Source organism: Mastomys coucha, unplaced genomic scaffold (genome assembly GCF_008632895.1).
Source record: "Mastomys coucha isolate ucsf_1 unplaced genomic scaffold, UCSF_Mcou_1 pScaffold21, whole genome shotgun sequence".
NCBI classification, from domain to species: Eukaryota; Metazoa; Chordata; class Mammalia; order Rodentia; family Muridae; genus Mastomys; species Mastomys coucha.
This window is the reverse complement of record NW_022196904.1, coordinates 35,293,731-35,307,139: the sequence shown is the minus strand read 5'-3', so window position 1 is coordinate 35,307,139 and position 13,409 is coordinate 35,293,731. Positions and strand designations below refer to the sequence as shown.

The 13,409-nt window shown below is 50.3% G+C and overlaps 2 protein-coding genes across 2 annotated transcripts in view; both read right to left on the bottom strand.

Moving 5' to 3' along the window:
- Window positions 1-2,413, bottom strand: part of Klk8 (kallikrein related peptidase 8) — a 7,133-nt gene extending 4,720 nt beyond the window's left edge. Inside the window, exons 1-4 of the mRNA XM_031386328.1 lie at window positions 2,295-2,413; window positions 1,805-1,882; window positions 1,136-1,295; window positions 554-816 (exon numbers count right to left, since the gene is read on the bottom strand). Of these exons, the coding sequence (XP_031242188.1) occupies window positions 554-816; window positions 1,136-1,295; window positions 1,805-1,874 (493 nt within the window). The 5' untranslated portion in view covers window positions 1,875-1,882; window positions 2,295-2,413. The remainder of the gene's footprint in view (window positions 1-553; window positions 817-1,135; window positions 1,296-1,804; window positions 1,883-2,294) is intronic.
- A 769-nt stretch (window positions 2,414-3,182) lies between these two features.
- Klk9 (kallikrein related peptidase 9) lies at window positions 3,183-8,180 on the bottom strand. The gene is made up of 5 exons (XM_031386326.1): window positions 7,933-8,180; window positions 7,637-7,793; window positions 5,431-5,696; window positions 4,236-4,372; window positions 3,183-3,925 (listed from the first exon to the last, which is right to left on the bottom strand). Exons 1-5 carry the CDS (start codon window positions 7,973-7,975, stop codon window positions 3,725-3,727), a joined length of 804 nt encoding a protein of 267 aa, XP_031242186.1. The 5' UTR covers window positions 7,976-8,180; the 3' UTR covers window positions 3,183-3,724.
- Between the last annotated feature and the right edge of the window lie 5,229 nt (window positions 8,181-13,409).

Genomic DNA, 13,409 nt, shown 5'->3' with positions numbered 1-13,409 from the left:
CCCCCCCCCCCAGGATTTGAAGGGTAGAAGGAAACAACTGATTCCTACAGACTGTCCTCTGACCTTTGCATGTATGCTGGGGCATGCACATGCTGATACATACACAAACACACATATAAACAGATGTAATTTAAAAAACCAAACAATGCCTGTGCTTCACCACATATATGTGTTGAGACAGGGTCTATCATTGAACCTGGACCTTTAGGCTATGATGGTTGACTGATGAACCCTGGAACCCACCTTCTCCACCTCCCAGCATTGGGGTTTCGAGTGTATGCTGCCACACTTGGCTTTAACATAGGTGCTGGAATCTGAACTCAAAGCCCTCGTGCTTGCTAAGCAAATACTTTACTTACAGTTCCCCTCCCCAAAGCATTTCCTCCTCTCCCCCATAAAACTTAATGTGGTCAGGTTTCTCTTTCATTATCTTCTCTTAGGGTATGTGTAGGTCAGGGTATGTTGGGGGTGGGGCATGAGGTCTGCAATGGCTTGGGTCCACTGGGGTGACCGCCTTCTCTTCACCCTCTTAGGTAGGGGCCCAGCTCTTTACCTTGAGGGCTGGTGACAGTGCCCCAGCCTGATATGATGCACCTCTGGCCAGCTTTGGGACACAGATTGGCCAGCTCGACGGGCTTCACTTTGTCCCCAAGGTTTGCTGAGTTCTGCAGTCGAATGAGCATTATATCGTGACTGTGATCCTCTGGGTTGCTGCTGTTGAAGCAAGGATGCTGGATAGACCGAGCCACCTGGATCTCCTGTTCCGGCTGATCTCTGCTCTGGAGGCTATGATCGCCTAGCCGCACGGAGTACTTCCTGCACGAGGAGGGGTGGAGGGGGTGAGGAGTGCGGGTGGATGCTGGAACCCAGAGAGACCACTTAATGTGGTCACGTTTCTCTTTCATCATCTTCTCTTAGGATACATGGGGAGTTCTTTCCAATCCTTCTCCCTTAGAACCCACTCATCTTCCACCAAACCCAGAAGTCCAGGCCCTAGCCCGTCTGCCTCAGATCCAGCAGTCCTCCTTAGCCCTCCTCCCTCAGACCCAAGTTTCTAACTTCCTCCTCTTCCTCAAACAGTGTCCTCATGCTCTTCCCTCCGGGTCCACCCAACTGTGCCCAGTCCTTCACTCACTCTTTTTTGCAGTGGGCTGCTGTGAGGACCCATCTGTCTCCGACCAGGACGCCCCCGCAGACCAATCTCTCGCCCTGGAACAAGGCTGCCTGCCAGGGCTGGGAGTGGGGTTTACACTCCTGACCTTCCAGGATCTTGGAGCCCTGAGCTCTGGTGAGTCCTGCATCAGGAAGGAGAAGGGTGGGTCGCCACCCTTGATGTCAGAGCCCCAGCCAGGAAAGCCACTGTGGGTTCAAATGGACACACAGGCCAGTTCCTCTGCGTTCCGTCTCTTAGGACTTCAACAGATACGTTTCCAGCATCCATTGGAACATGGCCACATGACATGGCCACACATGTAAGCTCATTGAGACCTGAGAGTAATCAACACTAGGCACAGTCCCCACCGTGCTTCCACACATGTCTAGATAAGTTCTTATACATCCCCACATTCAAATTCAGCCCCTTGTCTGACAGGCAAGAAGAATGTCTTCCGCAGCCATGCACCTATGGGAAACTCAACCCACTCCCCCACCATGAGTTGCTGTCTCTACTCACTCCCAAGAAAGCTCCCCAGTCCCCAAGACCACCACCCACACCCACACACCCACGTGTCCGCAGGAGCTCACTCAGAGTCCAGTAACCCCTACCCCACTGAAGGCCCTGGGTGCTGGTACCTGTTCCCCTCACCTGCCCACGCTCCCATTAGCAGAAACAGAAGGATCCACGGCTGGATTGCACAGGGTGGGGGGCGTCCCATGGTGACCTCTGAGGAAGAGGGTGGAACTAAGAGGAAGTCCGAGGGAGGAGCCTGAGATCTTGTTGTCTGGGGAACTGGGGGAAGGAGGTGTTTCCCCGAGCTGTCTTGAGTCTTGCTGGAGGATGGAGCTGGGGGTCTGAGGAAGCTAGGGTAGAGCTCTAGATCCCCGAATTTTAGTGTAAGGGAGAGCTTGCTGGTGGGGATACCGACATTATAAAGAAAGGAGTCCTGGCCCACTCGTGAGATTGGAGAGAAAGATTTGAGGCTGTGACTCCAACGTCCTGGGGAAGAGGGAGCTTAGGAGACCCGCTTGAAGATCCTGAGAGAAAGAATGTGAGGCTTGGGGGAGGGGCATCCTGGGCTCAGGGAAGGGGGACCTCCCTGAGCCTGAGGTCCGTGTCTGGGACCTCTGCGCCTCACCTTCCAGAATGCAGGGGGCGGGGTCACTCGGACTCGGTGGAAGAGGCCCCCGGACTTCCTTCGGTGTGTCGGGTACAAGATTTTGAAGCCTTTTAACTAGGAAGCCCCGCCCACGGCTCCGCCTTCTGCCCGCACCTTGCTGCGGTGCGGCTGAACCCGCAAGCGCTCGAGGAGGGGCAGGGGCTGGAGTGACTTTAGGAGGAGGGGCTGGAGTCTCGGAAACCGAGGTGAGGACTAGAGGGGCAGTGCACCGACCCCCGGGTTAGAATGGGGTCGGAGGGAGGCAACTGGAATGTGGGCTCCTGGGCCTGAGGGAGGAGGGCTGGTATTTGGATATCTTGGTCTGAGAGAGGAGGAACAGAGCGTGGATCCTAGTCTGAGGGACAAAAGTGGAAGCCTGAATCCCTGAGTCTGAGGAAAGTGAGTTGGGATTTGAGTACCTCATCTGAGCCCCTTGATCTAAGGGAGGAGCTCTAAGATCTAGACTCTTGAGTCTGAGGGTGGAGGTTGAACCTGAGGAGGAGGACAGGGGTGTTCTCCAGGGTCTGAGGGAGCAGGGAGCTGTGGTTAAGTTCTCTGTCCTTCATGAAGGACGGGCTTGGAACTGAGTTTTGTGGAAATTGGGAAAGGCGTGTGTTCTGGTTGGGGACTTTGAGGGTGGATCAGTAACCAGCCCGGGGCATCTGGGTAGGCAGGTTAGGGTGGCGCTGTAACCTGGTTTCCCCTTCCTCCCAGGGCGGCGGGACCAGCCCTGGCTGAAGTCCCAAAGTGCTGCAATAGGCTTGTTGTTAAGGTTAGCGCGAAGGTTCGGCCGGTGCAGGTTCCTTCATTTACCCTTTCCTCCCCACCTGTGCGCACCCTTTATCCCACATTACAAGCGACAGGAAGTCATTGTTCCTATGGTTTATTCTGATTCATCTGGTGGATCTGGAGAGATCAATGCCCCCATCATCCAGTCAAACCCACGACACACCCGGGGCAAAACCCAGAGCCGTCTGAGGTCCACGTGCGTGGAGTAAGCACAGTTTTAACATCACTACCAGTGAGGACAAAAAGGGTTGGAGTCCAGAGAAGAAATCCTACTGGGTGAAATTTGAAGGGACGCAGCAGCTATTTAGTGAAAGATATTTCTTGGCGGTGATCCTGAGGGTTGGGCTATTCCAGAGAATGGTGATTAAAATCATGTAGTTTGGGCCAGGAGCAAAGGAGGCGTGACTCAGTCGGTTTTGAGTGGGCGTGGTCATATTATAATTGATTTGCCTGGGAGCAGAACCCAAAAGGGAAGATGACCTAAGTTGGTGGAGTTTTTGGGCGGAGCCTAAGGAGTGAAGTCTTAGGGTCAGAGTCTGAGGGGGCGGAGTTTCATCATGGGGGGAGGTTGAGCTTTGACACACTTCAGAGAAGCTGGGACTGTGGAATCCTCCAGTATCTTATCGTTCTACATCCATGTTCTTCTCCAGTCTGTCCTTAGCATGGATTGAGTTCTCTTCCATGGTGTTTTCAATCCACTCCAGGTAGTCAAAGACGCTAGTGTAGACAGCTGGTCTCCGGGGCCTAGAACAAGGCTCAGATCCCCCAGACACTATACCTGCCAAGGTTCCTTTGCACACCAGGGGTCCCCCAGAGTCACCCTGTACATGATGAAGAACAGAGCTGTTAGCTGAGTCTATTCATGAGAATCGCTGGAAGCTTCCTCCTGAGAAAGCCTCCTTTTTCCTGCTGCTCTACACCCCAGAGGGCCTGGCCTATAGTCTCTCCTCCCTCAGACCCAGGAATAAGAATTCACACATCTCATCTCCCACCCCACCAGGTAGCATCCCAGGCTCCCAGAACCTCCGAGTACTCAGCCTGGATCTCTAGGTCCTGGAGTCTGTGGTTCCAGCCATTTCCTACCCTGAGGTCTAGAAAAATGCTTCCACTCTCCTGCAGGGGATGGCTTACCTGGCAAGAGCCTCGGCCACCCTCCCACAGGCCAGCACACAGCATCTTCTCAGAGATGTGGCCTGGGTATGCCCAGCGGCAGAGCTTGTGGTCCAGGATGCTAATGTTGGCACACTGGAGTGTCATTGGATACTGTACTATTGGGAGAGAAAGATGGAGTATGTTCCCAGAATCCGAGGCAGCACCCCCAAGAACCTTTCCTGCAGCCCTTTCTTCCTCAGGACTCCCAGAGTCACTGGGCCAAGACTCAGAGATGAGATCCCAGACACTCAACCCAGGGCTGGAGAAAGAATAGATAGCTAAGAGGGGAGAAGGCCAAAGGAGAGAGAAGAAGTGAAACAGGAAGGTGTGTGTGTGTGTGTGTGTGTGTGTGTGTGTGTGTGTGTGTGTGAATCTGTCACAGGAGTGGGGTGAATAAAGACCAGGGAGGGAGATAAACATCCTGAGGCGAAACCCACTGCCAGAGGCAAATGGCAAGGCAGTCATGCAGAGAAAAGGATTGAAAGATGTTAACAGAAACTGGACAACACAGTGCAGGGTACATGGTCTCTTGCAGACAGAAATCCCTGGAGTGTAGCCTCTGCTGCTACTCTGGGGGTAACCTGCATTATTGATTCTGCCAAGTAGGTGCTATTTTGAGTGTGAGCACCTTTTTTGCCCATATATACGTATATTATACATATATGTATATATATATAATGCTTTATAGGCCAGGTTAGCTTCAAATTCCTAGAGACCTGTCTGCCCCTACCTCCCAAATGTGGGGATTAAAAACACACCACCACATCCTGTCCTGAGTTTTCTGTGTGTATATACATGGTATATTCACACATGTGTGGGGAGTGCATGTACACAGAGGCAAAGGAGGCCATTAGGTTTCCTGCTCTGTCACTCTGTGCAATATTCCCTCGACACAAGGTCTCTCACTGAACCTGGAGCTAGGCTGGGAGCAAACAAGTCCTAGGGAGGAGGGCCCTGGGAAGGGGAGAGGGGGAGGATGGGATGAGGGGGAAGAAGCATAGGAGGAGAAGAGGAGGAGGAAGAAGAGGGAAGAGAAGAGAAGAAGATGGAGGAAGAGGATGGCGAGGGAGAAGGAGAGGGGCAAGACATTTAGGAGGAGACAGAGGAGGAAGGGAGGAGGAAGGGAAAGAGAAGAGAGGAAAGAGATGAACAAGGGTTAAGGGCAAACCCGTACTTTTGGTGCTTGACACACTGCCCCAGCCAGAGATAAGGCACTGGGTGCCCACGGTTGGCTGGTTCTGGGTGAGGTTGAGGGGTTGCACAGCTGGACTCAGCCGGACCTTCCAAGGTAGCCGGATCAGCATAATATCATCATTGTGGTCATTGGCAGAGAGATCCGGATTGAACCCAGGATGGGGGAAGAAGTCTGTGACCAGAAGTAGCTTCTCAGGGCCCTCCCACTGCCACAGGTGATGCTCCCCGAGGCGGACCCACAGGTGCCTGTGAGGACAGACTTCAGAGATCAGGCTGGGGACAGGGGACTCGATCCACCCAAGGTCCTGTATGCCCCTCCACAGCCACACACCCCCTCCAGGGCTCTGCTCATTGTAGTCTACTTTCTAAAATCAGCCGCGTTCTTCCACATCCCACCTGGAGCCCCACTGGTGATGTGGGTTCACTGGAACCTTGAGGATGCATAAGAACCCCACCTACCACACAAAAACAACCCCGCCCCTGTTCCCACAGGTCTGGTGGCTTCTGTGGGAGTGGCTTTAAGTGTTTTCAACATGTGTGTGGAGGGGGGTGGGATATTGATAACTTCCACATTTTCCAAGAGTCCTAAAAGCCACTTCCACTTGTCATATTCTTTATTGCCCAGGTGTTTCTTCCTCAGGTCTAACCTTAGGTTCCCTTGCTGTAGCTCCAGCAAACTTGCTGTGATCTAAATTCATGCTATGGGCAGTTGGGGACTTTCTATGGTCTCCAGGTCCCCTAGCTTCCAACTTTTGGTAGGAAGCATCAAGGTGATGATTAAAAAGTTGGGGCTTGGGGAGTATGAGGTGTTGCTTCTGTGTCTATGCCTCTCCAGCACCCTGGGGAAGAGGGAGCTAGCCTCCTGACTCTTCCTCCCTCTCCACAGACTTATTATCTTGGGGGCTAAATCAAAATATGATCATCTCAGCCCAAGATGGGGCTCGTCTTAAAGGATGCATGCTGGGAAATTCCTAGAGAGAATATTGGAATAGCCTAGGTGACCTTGTCTGGAGAAAAGGTAGAGAAGAATTCTTTTACCTTATAGTGCCCAGGACCCTAGAACAGCTGGAATCAGGATCCCAGAATGCTAAGAGTCCAACACCTCATTGCCTATGCTGCTGGGATTCTGAGGCATTCAACTCGGGGGGCTATATCTCTGACATAGATGCCTCTGACATCCTACATCTTACTTTGTCAGAAAGTCCAAGATTTTTGTCCTGTGGTTATGAAAGCCTATCATTCTAACACTAAGGAGGAGGAGGAGGAAAAGAAGGAGGAGAAGGAGGAGGAAAAGGAGGAGGAGAAGGAAGAGGAGGAGGAGGAGGAGGAGGAGGAGAAGGAGGAGGAGGTTGTTAGAAAAACAGGAGTTCAAGGACACCTTTGGCTACATACCAGGTTCAAGAACAGCCTGGGCTATTCAAAACCCTGTCTCAAAAACAAACTGCAGGATTTTAAGATTGTCTGCATTAAATAGCATACTAGTGCTCAAAGATTCTAGAATCCCAACATTCAAGGACAGTAAGACAAGAGTTTTATATTGATTTAGAGAACATTAAACATCCACAGTCCAAAGCCATCTTGGTCCACAAGATTCTGCAAGGGTGGGATGCTGGGCTATTAAACCTGCCAGATTTTACATGTTCATCAGTCCATTCCTAACACCGTGGTTGGAAATCTAGTAATTCCTGACTACAGGCTTCTAGAATTTCCCCTCCCTTCATTCCTTTCTCTCTATCCTTCTTTCTTTCTTCCTTCCTCTCTTTATCCTCTTTCTTTTATGTTCCCCCATCACTCTTCTTTCCTTTTTCTCTCTCTTTTTTTTCCTCTTAAGACGGAGTTGCATGTATCCCAGCTGGCCTAGAACTTTATGTAACTGAAGATGATCTTGAATTTCTGATTGGGCCAGGGTGCCTATAACCCCAGCACTCTGGGAAGGCCGATGTCTCTGGATCTCTGTTCCGGGTCAGTCTGGTCCACATCGCAAGTTTCAGGATTACAAACAGTGAGACCCTGAAGCACTTATGTATTGAGTCTTAGAATCAGGTCCCTGAGCAGGTAGCCAAGAGCCCTGGTTTGATGTCAGCCATATCCTGACTCTAATCCTGAGCCCTCAAACCCCCAAGCCAGGCCTTCCCCTACTCCTGTTTCCCAGTCCCAGCTGGGTCTGGCCAGCTCTGGACACTCACGGCTTTCGGCAGTGAGCAGCTGTGAGCAGCCATTGGTCATTGATGAGCGTGGCTCCACAGAGCTGTCTGGTGAAGTAGAAGAGGCCGGCCTGCCAGGGCTGAGAGTTGCGCTGGCATTCCCGGGCTCCCACGGCGCGGGTGTCAGCTCCACAGTGTCCTAGGGTGCGGTGGAGGGCACAGGGGTCAGAGCCAGCAGGCTAGGGAGAGCTCGGGGAGGAGTTTCTTGGGGAGTCCAAAGGGCGAGGACACCATATAGGGGAACATGGGGTTGGAGGGTGCGGGTCTGGGCTTCTCACCTGCCAGCAGAGAAAACAGCACCAAGGTGAGTCCCAGCTTCATGGCCTTGGGCACAGGTCCTTCGGCCTGCTACTGGGCGCCTGGCCTTCTTTATGGTAAGCCATAGAGATCTTCCTTCCTCCTCCGTTGGGGCCGCCCCTGTGATTAATCAGAGTTGGGAAATGTCCTCGGGGGAGGGGGAAGGCCTATGACAGGGTCCTCTGGAAGGGCAGGGGGCACAGGGGACTCTCCATGGGGCCTTCTAGCTCAGCAGACTTGGCTAAATGGGAGAAGGGTGCTGGGCCTTGGAGAGTTTCTGCCAGAGACTTAAGAGGGTGGGGTTTGCTTCTTGTGTCCTCAGACTTCGAGAACTGGATTCAAAATGTTCTATGGCTTGGAGGAGGAGGGGAACAGGGAGGAGAATGAAGAGGAAGTGGAAAAGGAAGAGGAAGGGAGGGAGAGCAGAGACAGACAGACAGAGAGGCAGAGAGATGGAGAGACAGAGAATATATGTGTCTGAATGAGAATGAAGCTCTCTCCTCCAAATCAAACCTGTTCTGGGACCGCGATCAGGGCTCCTTCCCTCAAGCACACGGGCCTCTCCTGTGGTGTTGAGAAATCTGGTCCTATCTGGATTAACCCACTCTTGTCATAACCTGCCCCCTTCCCCACAAGAACCCAGGCACTCAGGGTCTCTGGACCCTAGCCCGTGTCTCTCCATGCCTCCCCTCTGTCCTTCGCCACCCTCTCAGAGCCTCACACCTGCTGTATTGGTCATGCCCATCCCCCCACTTCTATTTTGCCCATCGTTCATCTGTCTCCCTCCCAGCATGGGGTGAATCCCCTGGGAGAGTACCCTGGATTTGACTCATCCCTGTCCCCAGTATCACCCTGTTCTGGGTGGGGTCCTCTGGAGTCCTCCAAAGATGTCAATGACTGAGTGTCTTTCTCCATATCCTCCTTTTTCTGATAAACTCTTACTCATCTTCAGGACCCAATGCCCTCTGCTGACATGCTTTCAATGATTTCTTCAGGCCAAGGCTGACTTGGCCCTCATGTCCACATCCGGATACCCAGGAGCCTGAGTATCAAGTTGAGATCTGCTCCCTGGAACCCCCCTTCCTTATGATGTTGAAGTGTGGGCTGGGCCATCTGTGCCCAATTCTCTTGGGGTAAAGATTAGATGTGTGACTTAGTTGCTGGGGCTGTTAAATGGCAGTGATAACCAGAGCTGCAGGGAAGGAGCAGATGGCACAAATGAGCAGACGTTGCTCTCATCAGAGTGCCTGGGAGATGGTTTAGTGGGTAAGGTAGTTACTGTGCAAATCTAAGGACCTGAGTTCAATTACCTGAGCCCCTGTTTAAAACACGCACATGCGCACACACACTCACACACCACCACCACCACCAAACAAAAACAAAACAAAACAGGCATGGTGGTTCATGGTTTTTTTAGTCCCAGCGCTCAGGAGATAAAGACAGGCGTAGACCCTGGGGCTTGCTGGCAAGCCAGGTTAGTCAATCTGTGAGGTCCAGGTTTAGTGAAAGGCTCTGTCTCAAAACATAAGAAGGCTCAGTGGATAAAGGGGCCTGTTGCCAAGCTTGACTTGAATTTGATCCCCAGGACCCACATGGTGGAAGAAAGAACTAATTTTTATGAGTTGTCCTTTGACCTTTACCTGTGCGCTGTGACATGAATACCTTTCAGCCCCCATCACACACACACACACACACACACACACACACACACACACACACACACACAAATTAAAAATAATAAGGCATAATAAGAAGAGATAGAGGGGCCGAGGAAATGGCTCAGGGTTAAGAGCACTGACTGCTCTTCCAGAGGAACCCAGTTCACTTCCTAGCAACCACATTTTGGCTCAGAACTGAGACTCCAGCTCCAGGAGATGATCCAATGCTCTCTTCTGGCCTCCTTTGGCACTGCATGTACATAGTTTTCAAACACACATACAGGCAAAATGCATATATATGTATATATGCATTTATATATATATATAATAAACAAATAAATTATAAAAATAAAAAGTTAAAGAAGAAAGAGTGGGCAGCAATAGAGGGAGAGAAATGATCTGACCTCTGGCCTCCACATGAACATATACACACATATGTGCACATACACACACACACATACATGTGCACACACCTCTGGCCTCCACATGCACACATACATGTGCACACACACCTCTGGCCTCCACATGCACACACATGTGCACACACACCTCTTGCCTCCACATGCACACACACATGTGCACACACATCTCTGGCCTTCACATGCACACACACATACATGCACACACCCATACATGCACACACCTTTAGCCTCTACATGCACACACATACACACACACACACATTGCACACATACATGTGCAGACACACCTCTGGCCTCCACATGCACACACACATGCACACACACTTCTGGCCTCCACATGCACACACACATGTGCACACACACCTCTGGCCTTCACATACACACACACATACATGCACACACCCATACATGCACACACCTTTGGCCTCTACATGCACACACATACACTCAAACACATTGCACAAATACATGTGCAGACACACCTCTGGCCTCCACATGCACACACACATGCACACACATTTCTGGCCTTCACATACACACACACATACATGCATACACCTTTGGCCTCTATATGCACACACAGGTCCACACACATGTGCACACACATGTACACACATATCTGGACTTTGCATGTACACATACATGTGTACACACCCTGACTTCCACATGCACACACACATATGCACACACCTCTGACTTCCACATGCACACATACACGTGCACACACCTCTGGTGTCTACATGCACATATACACATATGTGCACGTGAACACATACACATACCAAACAAAAGGTGCCTGCTATATGAAGAATATTCAACAAACTGTCTTCTCACCCCCCAACCCCCAAGCCCCTCACAGTCTTCAAGTGCATGCCAGCCAAGGGTACAGTTACTCCCCGTGCAGATATGGATGTCTCTGAGAGCTAAAAGGAGACACTGTGTGCTAAGGACCACAGTACCTGCTTTAAGAGTACATTTTATGGTCCAGGGGGATACGCTTGTGGGAAAGAGCTTTTGCTGCTCTTCCAGTGTGTGTGTGTGTGTGTGTGTGTGTGTGTGTGTGTGTGTGTGTGTGTGTGTGTTTCAGTTCTCAACAGCCACATAAGGTAGCTCACAGGAGCCTGTATTGAGTTAAAGGTCCAGTTCCCAGAGATCTGATGCCCTCTTCTGGTATCTGAGTGTATACACATTCATAAGATTAAATAAAAATAAAATAGATCTTTAAAAAATTCATGTTGACAGCTATCCTTAAAAAAAGATTTATTTTGTTGATGTGTTACACACGTTTGCTCATGCTGGGCCCCTAATACAGTTCCCAGGAGCTTTTTAACTGCCGAGCTTCTCCTTAGTGGCTCTAGTGGCTAATTCTAAAAGTCACACTATTGTATGAGGGCAAGATACAGAACTTGTGTGGAGGTCAAAGGACAACTTGTGGGCGTCATTTCTCTCCTTTCCACCAGGTGGGTCTCGGGGATCAAACAAACTCAGCTCATCAAGCTTGGTGACAAGCTCTTGTACACACTGAGCCATCTACCTCTCCGGCCCTATCATTTGAGTGGGATTTTATAAAAAATATTTAGACTCTAGGATTCTATGTGCATGACTTTTTCCCCTGGATGTATATACGTGTAGGTCCCTGGGAACTGGAGTTATAGATGGTTGTGAGCCATCATGCCGGGGTTGACCTGGTATCTGCTGATGTCAGAGGAAGGCATCGGGTCCCTGGGAACTGAGTTATAGATGGTTGTGAGCCATCATGCCAGGGTTGGGCCTCAGTTCTCTGTGCTCATCCAGTGTTCTTGAGCACTGAGCCATCATCTCCAGCCTCAATAGCCTGGACTTAAATAAGTTGGTTTCTGTGATCTCATTTGGTATGCATGAGTCTAATCTAGCAGATATCTCTGTTTCAGGGTAGAGGGTTGGAGTAGTATACATCGGAGAAGATGTTATCAAATAAAAACACACACCATTCAACAGCTGCTGTCACGGGTGTCACAGAGGGAATGGGGTCTGTGGACAGGGGATATGCGGTCTGTGGAGGGGTAACCAGGAAGGGGGATATCATTTGAAATGTAAACTAATAAAATGATTAATAAAAAAACAAACCAAAAAATAAGGGGTGGGGGGGCAAACAGCATAAGACAGTTTGTCTAGGGCAATCCAGGGAGGCCTCATGGAGGAGGTGACCTCACAGAGACCTGAATGTCAGGAATGTGAGACTAGCTTGTCTCCCAGACCTGATGAGCAGCTTCCTAGGGGTAGGGTTTGGTTGGAGTCATCTCTGGGACTTGGCAGAGGACATAGATGAATTACCTCCAAACATGAGGCCAGTCTGCAAGACCCTACTTACTGTGCTTCGGATCCTCAGATGACACATTGAACTGACATTTCCTGGGTATGCTAATGGTGTGGAATAGGGGCAGAGCTGACAGACGGGCGCTGTAGGTCAGACTCCATGATTTGACCTTAGACATCAACACTCTGTGGGCTCTGAGCCTGGCATATAACAGACACTCAATTAATTGATGTTTGACAGGGGAAATTGTGCTGATTGAATAGGTGAACTCTTTTCTCTGTATCCTTTCTCTGAGGAACTCCTATTAGTCCTTTAAGACCTAAACTAAATGCCCCTCTATCAAGATTTCTGTGTTCCCTTTATTTGGTTCTAAGGTAAGTCAGGATGCTCAAACACATTTACATTTCATTTGAATTTTATGAAATTCATCTGGGTCCATCCAAATGTTTTGTGTTTGTATTTTGAAACATATTCATGCCAGGCAGTGGTGGTGCACGCCTTTAATCCTAGCACTTGGGAGGCAGAGGCAGGCAGATTTCTGAGTCCGAGGCCAGCCTGGTCTACAGAGTGAGTTCCAGGACAGCCATGGCTACACAGAGAAAAAAAAAAAAAAAAAAAAGGAAAGAAAAAAATAAAGAAAGGAAGAAAGAAAGAAGCCCAAAACAAACAAACAAAACAAAACAAAACAAGAAACATATACATTTATCCACAGACCCCACAGCAAGATGGGGAAAATAACCTTTCTCTGACAAAACCCTCAGAGCCCTTAGCATACAGCACAGTTTTTTTCCTAAAGCCCATGGGAAGACTCCTTGGTGAGTTTAGCAGTGGGGGCTCTCTGCTGGAGCTGGGACTGGGCATGGATGCTGCACCAGACCCTGGAATTCCAGGGCCCCAAGGGAGGCAGGGAGTGTGTCAGGTGACCCAAGGTCAGGCTGGTTACTGCCAGGACCGGAAGAACTGGTATTGGGTGGACCCAGAAATGAGACCTAGTGGGAGGGGAAGAGGAAGTGGTTAAAAGACCCTTCTGGAAGGTTAAGAGGGATGGAGAATCTGATTTTCCCATCAGTCCTGTGGGTGGG